Raw genomic sequence first — 14,402 nt, forward strand, 5'->3', positions numbered from 1 at the left:
AAAGAGATCTCAGATGTCATTCCTGGAAACTGCTGGACCACTGTTGCCTTCACCCTCCATATTTTCTCAAGCACCTCTCTCAGCTTTTCATGTTCCTTTTTCCTGATGTTGCTATTACTTGGTATAGCTACATCTGTCCCTATGGCCATCTTCCTGTGCCTGTCCACAACTACTATTTCTCATTGGTTAGCCATTACCAGTTTGTTCATCTGAATCTGGAAGACCCACAAGATCTTAGCTTGGACATTCTCAACCCACCCTAGTATGCCATTTTGACCTTGGGACTTCCAGTCTATACTTGGCACAGATGTTCCATTGTACTGTGCCGGCTACTTGGTTATGGCATTCCATGAATGCCATACTTGATAGCATCTTCCACCCTTCTTCTATCTGGTATATGCAATCTATCCATCCATAATGGTTCTTCTTCTCGCTCATCTTCTTTCTTGGGTTTCTGCTGCCTGATGTATTCACTAAGCACGTGATCAGTTCTTTCTGACGTACTTATGGATGTTTGTTGTCTCATTCTTGATAGGGATTCTGGCACTCACTATTCCCGGCCTCCTTCCTTCTGCTTAACATACAGTCACAAGATGCTTGACTTGGGATGAAACCCTCCATACATAATTAGTGCAATGTATTATACTAAATTACCTGTGAATTATCAGCAAGTATTTATTTTAAACTGATGCATATTGTACTTAGAGTAAATAAAGCAGCATGTAAAGTTCTAATCCAGGTTTGTGCTCATTGTGTGATGCTTGGATGCGTTGCAGGTTAAATCACATTAGCAGTCACAAACTGGAATCCACAAATTACCGTCAGATCCATAATGACACCTCTGACAGTGAGGTCATGCAATGGGTTCAGTTTTGATTGCTAAATGGAATTTGATTTATTTATTTTTTGCCAGGGGTGCGGTTTGATCTTGCTTAAAAGTTATTAATTTCTGGAGTCGATCCAGGTTTTGGTAAGATTCTTTACCCTGTGTGCGTGTGCGTGTGTGTGTGTGTGTGTGTGTGTGTGTGTGTGTGTGTGTGTGTGTGCATGCGTGCGCACGCGCAAGCAGCTTTTGAACAACCAGGAAATGGCTAGTCTAGCTGGTTAATCTAGTTTGTGAAATGGGGATGGGTGTAGGAGTTGGTTTAAAATCCACCATGGTTCAGCGTATCCTGTCAGTGTGCTGGTCAGCGCCTTCCAGAGAGCTTCTCGCTGTACTTAAACTGCTGCAGAAAGTCTAGAAAGATGTCATCGGAGACCAGACGGTCAAGTAAGTACAGCAACTTTTGAATGTACATTAACTGAATTTTACCATCATTTACAATACATCGCACCTTATATATATTGTATGCATGAAGAATGTATTGTTATTTACATTTTCTTTTTAACACAAGATGTATTATTTACATAATAAAATGTATTTACATAATATTATATCACATGGTTTGTTAGAAGCAAAAGCAAAATAAAAAAGAGATTTTTAGAAAAGGTTGCATCTGTGTCAGTTTTTATCTGGTAAATTAAATACAATATCATAAAATGCTTATAGATGATATGACTTCAGTCACCTTTGCAGTTTCTTTAAAAAAGCTTCTGGGGAATAAAAATGCATTGGATTAAAGCAAGTGAAGATTTTTTTGTGATATGCTCAACTTTATCACAATAAAAAACAAAACCCAGACAAAGCTAACGGCGTGCCTGTGGTCATTATCTCACAACCGTGAAAATCCAAAATATGTTCTGTAAAACAAAATTAGGTCCAGGTTCAAGTCAGTTTAAATACCAGTATGCCAGATTGATTTTTATACAGCATGCCTCATTCACACACATTACACAAGCACTTTTTTATGCCTCAGTACTTTCTGTCTAATATTTATACTCTGACGGAGACATCAGAGAACAACTAGGGGTTTAATCTTGTCCAATGTTCTTTGGCAGGCAGACTGAAGCAGCCAGGGATTGAATCACTAACTCTCCGATTAGATGACCTGCTTTACCTTCTGAGCTCCATTAAATTATTGTGCTTACATTTATCCATTTCTTGAGCAGACATCTATAAATAACCTTAGAATGAAACATCTGGCTTTTCTTATCTCAAGACCAAACTTACTTCTTAAATGCTGAAATGTGTTGCTGTTTCTGTTCAGTCATCCTAATTGTCCAATTCTTGCATCAACATCATAACTAAAAAGTAGGACATGTTGGAGGAAAGGGGTTTTCAGATTTGAACTCAGCAAGTAAACTTTGTCAAAGTAAAGGTGCAATTCTTGACAGTTTGAAAAGATGGAGTAAACATATCACCACTGTGGGCTTTAGTCCTTAAGTGTGGAATAGTTAATTTGACATTTAAGGCAAACATATGGAGAGAAAAGGGAAAGGAAAACACACACAGACACACACAAAAGACATTAACAGGATGAAGGTTCCAGTATCCTGGAAAACTAGCCACAATTCTTTTGATTTTGTCTGTTTCAGTTATATTTTTATTTTTTCCAGTTTTTAAAGGAGTCGGTCTCAACTATGAGATCAACAACACTGAACACCACACCAAAAAACTCTCAAAGGATCAGCTGATTGTGAGGAGAGGTCAGCCGTTCACTGTGAAAGTTGAACTGACGCAACCTTTCAACCCTGACCTTTACCCGCTCACCATCACTGCAGAAACAGGTTGGTCTGTAGTTATACAATGAAGATATTTTTTAAATTGCATATAACTTTCTTTTAATTGATTTTGTTTATTGAAGTAATAAAAGAACTGTTTGAAAATTGATTTCCATGTATCAACAGTGTTTTATGAGGGTTTTTTTTTTCTTGTTTCTGTTTTCTCTATTTTCTTCTTTTTCTCTGTTTTATCAGCAATATTAATGTTTCGGAATTCTTAATATGGATGTCTATCAAGACCTTTGTGAAACCCATTAAAAATGAAAGATACATGCGTGTTAGTGTAGTTTAAAAAGAGCTCTTAAACACAGGAGCCAGATATTTCAAACAGAGAGCAGGTTTTATATTTATTAATAGAAAGAGAGATTAAGAGAAATTATGTCAGGTGACAGCAATGAGGGTGGAGCAGACAATTGAAAGGGTGAGGAGAAAGCTAGACATAACACAAAGGGGAAAGGCTCTGTTGTAAATAAACTAAGCTTTACTTCTTAAAGGCTTTCACCTTTTGCTTTCAGTCATTGGTTGCAATGTCTTTGTTGGCATGAAATTAAAAAGGGAGGCAGTGACTGGCATGATTGAAATGTGCATGGAAGTACAGTACATAATGCAAATTCTAACAAGTTTGAAAGTTAATATTTACCCCAGCTGTCATAGAGTGAGAGGTGCAAGTCTATAATGAGACACATTTACTTGTTCTGTGTTGTACATGTATATGTGGTCAATATCTTAGTAAACATGGCTAAACTTTCAAATGGTAACCTATAATGCTCATTTATAGCTCCATAGATTTATTCTTGGACTGTGCTCAACTTTGAACCCATTTCCCCTTTTAATGCATAATTAAAAAAAAAGAGTAATGATGCATCTTTAAGGTACTGATTTATGTTTATTAAATTCTTTTTTTGGACATGGAAGGTCCTGTCAGGGACCATAGACGGTAAGTTAAAGATGGATCCAGTTGGTGTGACAGTTTCCACCAGTTTATAGACAGTGGTGTTTTAAAGCCTTGACCTGACTGACATGTCAAGGAAAAGGACTGAGAAACACGACACACACCTGCACTAGTGACTTGTCACTCATAGAGCATTGTTTCTGATGATAATGAAGAACAACGTTGTAACAGGAACATGATGTTGCATTCAGTAAAATTTGAAAATAGGGACTGCAACCATAAACCATTAAAGTGCTTACTTACTGCTGTTTTCTCATAGTCTTCTTTGCAACTGCACTTTTTTAAACAGTCACCACCTGCTGGTCATTAGAATTAATGCGGGTTTAAGAAGGATAGTTTTCATAATGTCCATCTTTGGTGGTTAAAACGGTTTGATTGTATTGTATTGTTTATCTCTAGTTACCTATTACCTCTGTGAATCCTCTCAACAGGAAAACATCCATCCGAGAACCTGGGGACAAAGTCACGCTTTGGTATTCCAGACAAAATCAGCCGTTCGCCGTCAGCGAAGGCGGTATGGAAGGTGGAGCTTGAGAAGAGATCTTACCCACTAACGGGTTCCTTGAATTTGACCATTACCCCTCCAGCTGACGCTCCAATCGGAAAGTACAACTTAACTGCCAGATATAGGAACGAGGAAACCTTGTTGGCAACTCTGGTAGTGCTCTTCAATCCCTGGTGCCCTGGTAGGTTTGTTATCTTTCTGTCTGCTGCCAGTTTGCCTAACTGTCCATCAACACTGTTCATCTGTTGCTGTTGTTTTCCTTAAAAACACTATCCATTGATCTTTATGTCTTAAGTATTTATCCCTGTCCTTTTTACTGTAGATGATTCAGTGTCTCTCTCTGATGAGGCACAGAGACAGGAGTATGTGTTGAATGAACATGGTATAATCTATAGTGGAAGTGAGAACTACATCAGATCTGTTCCCTGGGACTTTGGGCAGGTATACACCACACACGCGCGCGCGCACACACACACACACACACACACACACACACACACACACACACACACATACATATGTCGGGTGTTGTCTCATTGACATAATGCTTTCCCTAGCCGCTTACCCTAATCCTAACCATCAAAAATGAATGCCTAACCCTAACCCTTCCCCTAAACCTAACCATAACCCAATTGTAACCCTGACACTAAAACCACATTTTGAGTCTGAAAAATGCCTTCAAACTCATGGGGACTTGGGTTTTGGTTGGGCCCCACAAGTATGGTACATTTTAGATTTTGGTCTACACCAAGATAGGAAAAACCAGTACACACATACAAACACACTTTGTGTAGGTTTATTAGATTTTTGACACTGAGTTTAATAAATAGACACCAAATAGCACCATATTAAAAAGGCACAATCTTATCTTTCAAAATGGTAGCTACTGAATAATGCTAAAATTTTATTGCTACTGCATATTTTATTTTAAGGGTTTAAACACCATTGTCTTCACACCACTATAATATTTTATCTTCTATAAAGCAAAATAAAACTGGTTAATTTAAAGGGGTGTATACAGTATCTAGAATAATTTAAGATTCTTGATAAATGTTTAACACAAGAGAAAGAAGATGTAACCACCATCAACCTTTGCATAAGCAAAAATATATTTATGTTTGCTAATTGCTTGCAGGTAAATTTTAAGAATGTACTCACACAGAATGACTCAGTGAGTCACATAGATACAATCTGACACTACTGTAGATACTTTTTGACGATAAGTATGAATAGACTTGCTCTGCTATGAAGTATGAATGACTTACACCACTGTAGTTTAAGATAAGCTGCTCTCTTCCTGCCCAGTTTGAAGAAGACATGGTGAAGATTTGTCTGAAGATCTTGGATGTCAACCCCAAACACCTGGCAAATGCAGCCAATGATGTTTCTGCTCGCTGTAACCCCATCTACGTCAGTCGTGTGGTCAGCGCCATGGTAGGATATTTATGAATATACATCTGTTCTGTACAGATGTATTTTATTTGCAAAGAACATTTCTGCAAAAGGGTGATTTAAAGGATTATACTTTAAATATAAAAGGAATCAAGGTAACATGTAGGAAGGAATGGTTTATGGCATTTTGTTAATCAATGTTTTATAACCATTTTGAGGGAAACCATAGCTCACTTGTATAAATCACAATATAAGAAGGAGAACTTTGTTTTCCTTTTTTGCTTCCAGATCAACAGTAATGATGACTATGGCGTCGTGGAGGGACGGTGGTCAGGTCCATACTCGGGTGGGAATGAACCCACTCACTGGTCTGGCAGCTATCCCATCCTCAAGCACTGGTATGACATGAACTGCCAATCAGTCAAATATGGACAGTGCTGGGTATTTGCTGGCGTGATGTGTTCAGGTACTTACTAACTCTGCAAGTCCTTACTCACAGTACAACCGCCAATTTTCTAGACCAAAGTACTAATGTAGGATAATACTAGATGTTCTCTGGAAGTTCATAATATTACTGATATGCAGGGGTCTCATCTGTCTTTTCCTTACTTACAACTTTCTATCACTGGGCCAGCTAGTGGCATAGCATTAAGAATAATGATATTTAACAATAAAATCTAATGTACAATTTGACAAATGCTTCATTCACTTCTTTTCTTTTTTTGGCTGTTTTCTTTGTTTTTTGGGATCCAGTAATGCGTCTGTTGGGCATCCCATGCCGTGTGATCACCAACTTCCAGTCAGCTCATGACAATAACAAGAATCTCACCATTGATGTGTACCATGCTGACTATGGAGTGAGAGAGAAAGAGACCAAGGACAGTGTCTGGTAAGACATCTATCTATCTATCTATCTATCTATCTATCTATCTATCTATCTATCTATCTATCTATCTCTATATATTAGGGGTGCAACATACACAAAATTCACGGTTCGGCTTGATACTTTGGTGTCACGGTTCGATATTTTTTCGATACAAAAAAATGTTCATGCCTTTTTAATTTGTCATTTATTAAAATTATAAATATATATTTTAACTCAAAAGTACAGTTTTTAAATTTAATGTTGCTGAAACAACAAAGTAATAAAATAATAAATCTATCTGATCGAGAAATTACTGGAGAGTTTATTACAGAGAAATGACTCTTTCCAAAATAAAAGCTATACTATACGCTTCTTCTGGGGTATATTCTCAGCAGCATATGAAACATATCAGGTCCCCATAAGGAGAATCACGTGCTAAAGGCTGTCTAAATGACTCAGGTAAAGTTTATAGCATGCGTGCTTGTTGTTTTTGTCTGCTTCCACTTGTCTTTGCACTAGGATGATGTCGGTGTAAATGTGCAGTCATATTCGTTGTGTTCCCACTAGTGCTGTCAGCGTTAATCTGAAATGATGTTAACGCCACAACACAGCAAATCTCCGTTAACGAGCTACCACGGATCGCCCCGTGCTTCAGCTGGACGGCGTCAACATGTTAACGAGCTAACTGCGCTAACGCAGTAGTTCCCACCAATGTAATTGAGCATTGCGTGGCACATCCGACATACTGTTTTACTTTTGTCCATGACGCGCTTACCTTCAGGGTCATACTTCACATGAAGACCAAAATAGTTCCAAAGGCCAGATCTGAATGAGGATGGGGGAGGTTCAATTTGCCATGTTGCAAGGAGAGCTTAGCTTCTGTCTTGCTAGCTTACCTGCGCCTCAGTGGATCTGCGCTCGACAGTGCAGCCTAGACAGAGTAGTCAAACGCAGATCCACTGAGCTCTCAACACAGACAGCATCGTCAGAAGAAAAGTTGATAAAATTAATTTAAAATTTAGTATTGTTCGATACATATGCGTACTGAACCGAAAGCACTGTATTGAACGGTTCAATATCGATATGAGTATCGTTGCACCCCTAATATATATATAGATATATAGATTTTTTTTTTTTTTTTTCCCCACTCACCCTGCATGTGAGATTTGTTTGTCCTTTAACCTCGGGTCCTCAGCCAGAGGCCTGGCAGTTTGAGGGACCTATGAAGTCTGTGAGTCTTGGCTGGGGAGGGTCTGGCTTTTCATTTAATTTGTACTTTGCACTGCTGATTTACTTGTGGTTCCTGGAATATTTAAAAGTAGAATGGGAGTCCTCAGCTTTCAGGCCCCTGTTCTGTGAAACCAGTTCCTAGTTTGGAACTGGGAGACAGACACCATCTCTATTTTTAAGATTAGACTTAAACCATTTCTTTTTTATTAAGCATGTAGTTAGGGAAGGACCAGGTGGCCCTGAATCCTCTCTTAGTTACGCTGCAGTAGGTCTAGGCTATTGCAGGGGCCTCCCATGATATCTGGAGGATGGCGGGAGGAAGATCGATAGTAACATAAAACTGACTTTTGATTTTTTCCGTTATGGTGGACTAGGCCAAGAGTTAGGCTTTCAAAATGAATTAAAACTCCATCTAAGTCTATGATTAATTTGATTAATAGATTGAAGTAGAAAAGTAGAAGATTGTTGTCACTCTACCTCCTCATCCTGTGTTTCAAGTTTCTGACAGTGGGATGGAGGGGGTGTGGACTCATTTAAGCTAACATGATATAACCTGTTGTAACCAGGTTTCAGTAAGGCAGAACAAATTAATATGTTGTCAGTTATTAAATCATTTAATAAAAAGGACTTATAAGAGAGAGCCCTAATATTTTATAATTCACATTTAACTGTTTTACTCTTTGGTGCAGCTGAAGATGGTATATTATTCTTTCTTTGTAATTGTCCATGTTTAAATTAATTTGTCAAAATCATCAACAACCCCCCAGTTTTTGATCAACACTTTAATTTCCTTATGCTGTCACTTAGTCCAGCTCTGTTGACTGTTCTGGACTTTCTAAATCCAGTGTTGAGTTTCCACTCACTCCAACATCAGAATGTTGTGTTCTGTATCTGTTTAAGGAACTTCCACGTCTGGTTAGAGTGCTGGATGACCCGAACTGACCTGGCAAAGGATGGAAAATATGACGGGTGGCAAGTTGTGGATCCAACACCACAGGAAAAGAGTGACGGTATGAAATTTCTTGTCTAAACTGTTTCTTCCTTTGTTTTATTACTTTAATTTATTGATAGTAAATATAAGATAAATTTCTAAGTATTGCGTTTGAACACTTTGTCTGAATGAGCTGCTCTACATATGCAGGTGTATACTGCTGCGGTCCAGCCCCAGTCAAAGCCATCTTGGATGGAGAAACTGATCTCAAATATGATGTCCCATTTGTCTTTGCTGAGGTCAATGCGGACTGCATTGACTGGCTGGTTAGTATACATAGCTCGACTCTATGAATACATGAATATCCCATTTAGAAGGAAGTCTTTGGCAGAAATGTTTTATGTCTAGTTTTGTGTTCTAAATAGTTTTTTTGTGTTCAGTGTAAAGCTGATGGCACAATGACGAAAATGCTCTCTGACACCAAGTCAGTCGGACAGAATATCTCCACCAAGACTGTTGGCTCCAACACGAGGCTGGACATCACAGACAAGTACAAGTACAAGGAAGGTGAGTTCAGCTGACAAACTCAAAGATTTGAGCTGACCATTTCGTCCATTGCCATCCTGATATTATGAAACTATACACACGTGGACAAAATTGTTGGTACCCTTCAGTCAATGAAAGAAAAACTCACAATGGTCACAGAAAGAACTTTAATCTGACAAAAGAAGTAATAAATAAAAATTCTATATATCTTAACCAATGAAAGTCAGACATTGCTTTTCAAGTATGCTTCAACTGACTTATTAAAAAAAAAAAAATGCATGAAACAGGCCTGGACACAAAAATGATAGTACCCACAGCTTAATATTTTGTTGCACAACCTTTTGAGGCAATCACTGCAATCAAACGATTCCTGTAACTGTCAATGAGACTTCTGCACCTCTCAGCAGGTATTTTGGCCCACTCCTCATGAGCAAACTGCTCCAGTTGTTTCCAGTTTGAACGACGCCTTTTCCAGACTGCATGTTTCAGCTCCTTTCAAAGGTGCTCAATAGGATTGAGGTCAGGGCTCATAGAAGGCCACTTTAAAATAGTCCAATGCTTTCCCCTTAGCCATTTTTGTGTGTTTTTGGTCATTGTCCTGTTGTAAGACCCATGACCTGTGAGCTTTCTGACACTGGCCAGCACATTTCTCTCTAGAATCGAGTAGTCTTGAGATTTCATTGTACCCTGCACAGATTCGAGACACCCTGTGCCAGATGCAGCAAAGCAGTCCCAGAACATAACCGAGCCTCCCCCATGTTTCAAAGTTGGGACAGTGTTCTTTTCTTGATATGCTTCATTTTTCCGTCTGTGAACATAGAGCTGATGTGCCTTGGCAAAAAGTTAAATTTTTGTCTCATCTGTCCACAGGACATTCTCCCAGAAACTTGACATATTCCAGTCTGGCTTTTTTATGATTTGTTTTCAACCATGGTGTCCTCCTTGGTCATCTCCCATGTAGCCTACTTCGGCTCAAACAACAACAGATGGTGCGATCTGACACTGATGTTCTTTGAGAATGAATCTTAGCTTGGATCTTTTTAGAAGTCTTTCTGGGCTTTTGTTACCATGCGAATTATCCGTCTCTTTGATTTGTCATCAATTTTCCTCCTGTGGCCACATCCAGGGAGGTTGGCTACAGTCCCATGGATCTTAAATTGCTGAATGGCATGTACAACTGTAGTCACAGGAATATCTAGCTGCTTGGAGATGGTCTTGTAGCCTTTACCTTTAACATTATTTTCTTTCTAATCTCCTGAGACAACTCTTTCCTTTGCTTCCTCTGGTCCATGTTGAGTGTGGTACACACCATATCACCAAACAACACAGTGACTACCTGGAGTCCTATATATAGGCCCACTGACTGATTACAAGATTGTGGACACCTGTGATGCTGATTAGTGAACACACTTTGGATTAACATACATGTCCCTTTGGTCACATTATTTTCATTCTTTTCTAGGGGTACCATCATTTTTGTCCAGGCCTGTTTCATGCATTTATTTTTTAAATAATTCAGTTGAAGCATGGTTGAAAAGCAATGTCTGACTTTCATTGGTTAAGATTTATGGAATTTTTTATTTATTATTACTTTTGACAGATTAAAGTTATTTCTGTGAATTATTTCATAATTTATGTCACATTTTGTATTATTGGGAATTTCAAAATTCAACTATATAAACCTAATGGAGTAATAGGAATTTGCAAAATATATTGCAGATGAAGATGTAATAAACTTCATCAGTAATGAGAAGGTTCATTTCATTATGGTCTGAACATTTGATATTATTTGATAAAAATTAATTTGTGAATCTTGAACTCAACAACATTTTCAATCCCCACAGGCACTGAGAAGGAGAGAACCGTATTTAAATATGCCCTCTCCAGAAATAAGGAGACAATGGGCAATGAAGGGGCCACAAACAGTACCAATGGAACATCTCCTGGGGGCATCGTTCCACAGCCAAAAATAAACATCCAATTTAAAGAGGTACATCACAGAGTTCCTGTTGTATCTCTTTATTTTTCTATTTAAGTGAATCTTAAATATATTTTAGTACTTACTTGGTGTCTGGATTTTCTAAAAAATTTTATTATTACAAATGTAACAAAAAGTTACCTCTGTTGCCTTTTTAAATTAATTTTAATAATTTAACCAAAACAGTTAATGAATAAAAGCTCATCCAATCCACCAGACCCCATAAAACCATAAAAAGGACTGAAAAAAGCACTGTCAATGTGAAATGTGTTATCTCTTATATGCAGTTCTATACTCAAGTGTCTACAGTATGACCATTTTAGCACACTTGTCCTGCTCTAGCTGAGCAGCCAGTTAGATGAATAACTGGTGGATTGGCTGTTTGCAGGATCATCATCTGACAAGTTTTCTTTTGAAATGTCATCAGGAGGCCCACAAATAGCATTAATGTTAACAACTGTGGTGGTGATTGGGCCAAATGTTTTTGTTGGAACTAAGGATTGCATTCGTCTTTACTGTATGTGCTTTAATGAGAATGAAAACGTTACATTTTAACTATATCTTGTGCATGAAGCACACTGAATGCTGTCTAATTACAAATCACTCATAGTTTATAGCCACTGGCTGAAATTAGCAAAGGCTAGCAAAGGCTGTGCTTAATGGTCTCTACTATAAATCAATTTTAACAAAAAACCACCCAAAAACCACAACTTATTCAAAAGAGATGACCATTATCGTTGTTACCTAAAAGCAAAGTGCTTATCTAAATTAAGAAAACTCAAATCTCACAAGCTGTTGTTTTAAGCATATCTTTTTAATCATATTTTAAGGAATTGTGCATAATAAACCTGGTGCACAGGGAATTGTACCTTATTCCTCTATTTGTGATGCTGCAGGTATCCAAGCCAAAGGACGGTCAGGACGTGAGTCTGAAGCTGGTGCTGAACAGTGAGAGCAGCACTGCCAGGCCTGTGTCCATCAATATCAGCGTCCAGGCCATGAGGTACAATGGCTCACCGGTTGAAAACATCCAGAGTGAGGTAAAGGAAGAGACACTGCTGCCTGGGAAAGGTGAGTCAATTGGATAGGACTGAAGTGTTTTTTGTGGGGTGGGGTTTATTCTTAGATTAGAGATACCTCAAAGACAGATTGAGAGATCAGGTCATATGAGAGACTGCAACAACTATAATTCTCTCCCTCTATCTGCTCCAGATCTGTCCATCCCTATCTTGGTCCCCTTCTTGGTGTACCATGAGCACATGGTGGACTCTGACAGCATGAAGATTTCAGCTATGGTCACAGATAAGCTGGAGCCGAAAAATGTGTACCTAGCAGTGAATGATGTCATTCTGTTGGATCCTCCAATCTCCATCACAGTGAGTAAAAAACTACCATCTCTCTCACTCTGTAATCATTCTGTAGCTTTGTTCGAAGAACAACTGACACATTAGCTCACAGCTGTTGTTATCTCCTGCTGTACTTGTTTTAATGATAAATATAATTATGTGAAATGAAATAAAGACTTGCTAAATTAGCACAAAACAAAAAGCACCATCGCTGCCAGTTGACATGTCTTGTATTTAAAAGTAATTGGTCATGGAGCTGGTACAGTTAAACTGAAACTGATTGCTACATGAGGAGTTAGGTCACATTATTACAGTTGGCAGTCTTTAATGTATACCAAATTTCATATTTGTCCTTCGGGATGGAACACGTGAGTGTGCCCAAACCTTTATCTGATATCATGCGCGATGGTCAGAGAGTGAGTGTTTTTCTATGTGCATGACTGTGTATAAAACATGCACCTCCTGTATCTGTGGTGTTGTATGATGTGGGCTGTCATATTTATAGCAGAAGTTGCATAAACTGAAAGTGATATACGTGTTGTGGTTTCTAATTTTTGGTTGGGAAAAATATTGCATATGCAAAAGTTTTTGAACTGTAAAATCTTTGTCTTTTAGACTCCCAGTCTGGCAAGCGTGAACCAAAGCACAACTGCTGAAGTGGTTTTCATGAACCCAGTCAACAAGACACTGACAGATTGCACTCTGACTATTTCTGGAAGTGGTCTCGTGGACGGAGAGCAAAATTGCATGTAAGCGTGTGTGCATAATTTAAACTTATCTGGATTCTAAATGCTTGTGTACAGTTTTACACAACAAGTGTTGTGTGCACCAGTTTTTCCTCCATGTAGCAATGGCATTATTTCCGTCTTCACACCACCTGAAATGACACAGGCTCACTAGAAGCTGATCACACCTGGGTGTGGGTCCCTAACGTCTCGGGGCTCAGCTGGGGTCTTTCCCCTTTATCTAGCCACTGACTACAGTGCTCAGCAGTCCCTGAGATTTCTGTAATGGTGTGTAAAACAGTGGAGTAAAACAGTGGATGGGCCATTGAAATCAGGACAGCAAAATTCCAGTGGAGAAACTTCTGCTCACCTCCTTGGCCCATCTTGCAGCTTTCTCCTGTCGTCACAGTTCTAGGAACACAAGCTTTTACCAATCCGGTCTCACAAATTAAACATTAACCTTAACTGTTCTGTTTTACTCTTATGTTTCCCTCAGACTTCCAGACCTGAAACCAAGCCACAGGTTTCGTGTTACGTTTTTCTTACTTCCCAAGAAGACTGGCAAGAAGACCGTCCTGGCTGACTTTGACTGCTCCTCCTTCAGAGACCTCAAGTGCACCTGTACTGTCAATGTCCAACCATAATTCCTCAGAATCACAGGGTAGAAGCTGTGTAATTTTAGTCAGTAAAAAAAATTAAAAAAATTTAAAAAAAAAAGCTTGATGTAGACATTTTATTTTTACACAATTTGGTAAAGGGTCAGTAAGTGATTGCATAATTTTGCCAAATAAACTGTCAAAACCTTGTGGATGTTTGGGTCATTTTTTGTGTACTTTAGAAGTGTCAAGAAAAAAAAAAAAGTGTCACAGTCTGGTGGAGGTAGACTGTAGGAATTTGTAAAGAGGACCCAAAATGCAGACACAAAAGGAACGTGGAACCAAAACTTGGGTATTAACAAAAAGCGAGCCGTTTAATGAGGCTGGTAAGAAATGTACAAACAAAGAGCAAGGCTAACTGAAGCAAAACTAACATTAACCTAAACTGGGAGAACTAAACAAACAAGAACAACCTGGACATGAAACATGACGTGAACAACAGACGACCTGACAAAGGACGAACAGAAACACACAGACTAAATACACACAAGGGTGATTAGGGGAAGTGGAAACACATGGGGAAACAGCTGACACTAACGAGAAAAAGGAAGCAAAGCTGACTACACTGACGTAGGACATGGACCTTCAAAATAAAAGAGGCAACGTGAGACGCAG

At 38.7% G+C, this 14,402-nt stretch overlaps 1 protein-coding gene across 1 annotated transcript; it reads left to right on the forward strand.

Annotated features, from left to right (window-relative positions):
* Positions 1–1,134: 1,134 nt before the first annotated feature.
* On the forward strand, positions 1,135–13,937 carry LOC101483349 (protein-glutamine gamma-glutamyltransferase E). Its single transcript, XM_004548847.4, has 15 exons — positions 1,135–1,270; positions 2,497–2,667; positions 4,045–4,299; positions 4,441–4,559; positions 5,424–5,552; positions 5,799–5,976; positions 6,264–6,399; positions 8,506–8,615; positions 8,747–8,862; positions 8,977–9,103; positions 10,927–11,072; positions 11,957–12,131; positions 12,273–12,436; positions 13,022–13,155; positions 13,628–13,937. Exons 1-15 carry the CDS (start codon positions 1,246–1,248, stop codon positions 13,773–13,775), a joined length of 2,133 nt encoding a protein of 710 aa, XP_004548904.3. The 5' UTR covers positions 1,135–1,245; the 3' UTR covers positions 13,776–13,937.
* The last annotated feature ends 465 nt before the right edge of the window (positions 13,938–14,402 follow it).

Source organism: Maylandia zebra, linkage group LG5 (assembly GCF_041146795.1).
Source record: "Maylandia zebra isolate NMK-2024a linkage group LG5, Mzebra_GT3a, whole genome shotgun sequence".
Taxonomy (NCBI): domain Eukaryota; kingdom Metazoa; phylum Chordata; class Actinopteri; order Cichliformes; family Cichlidae; genus Maylandia; species Maylandia zebra.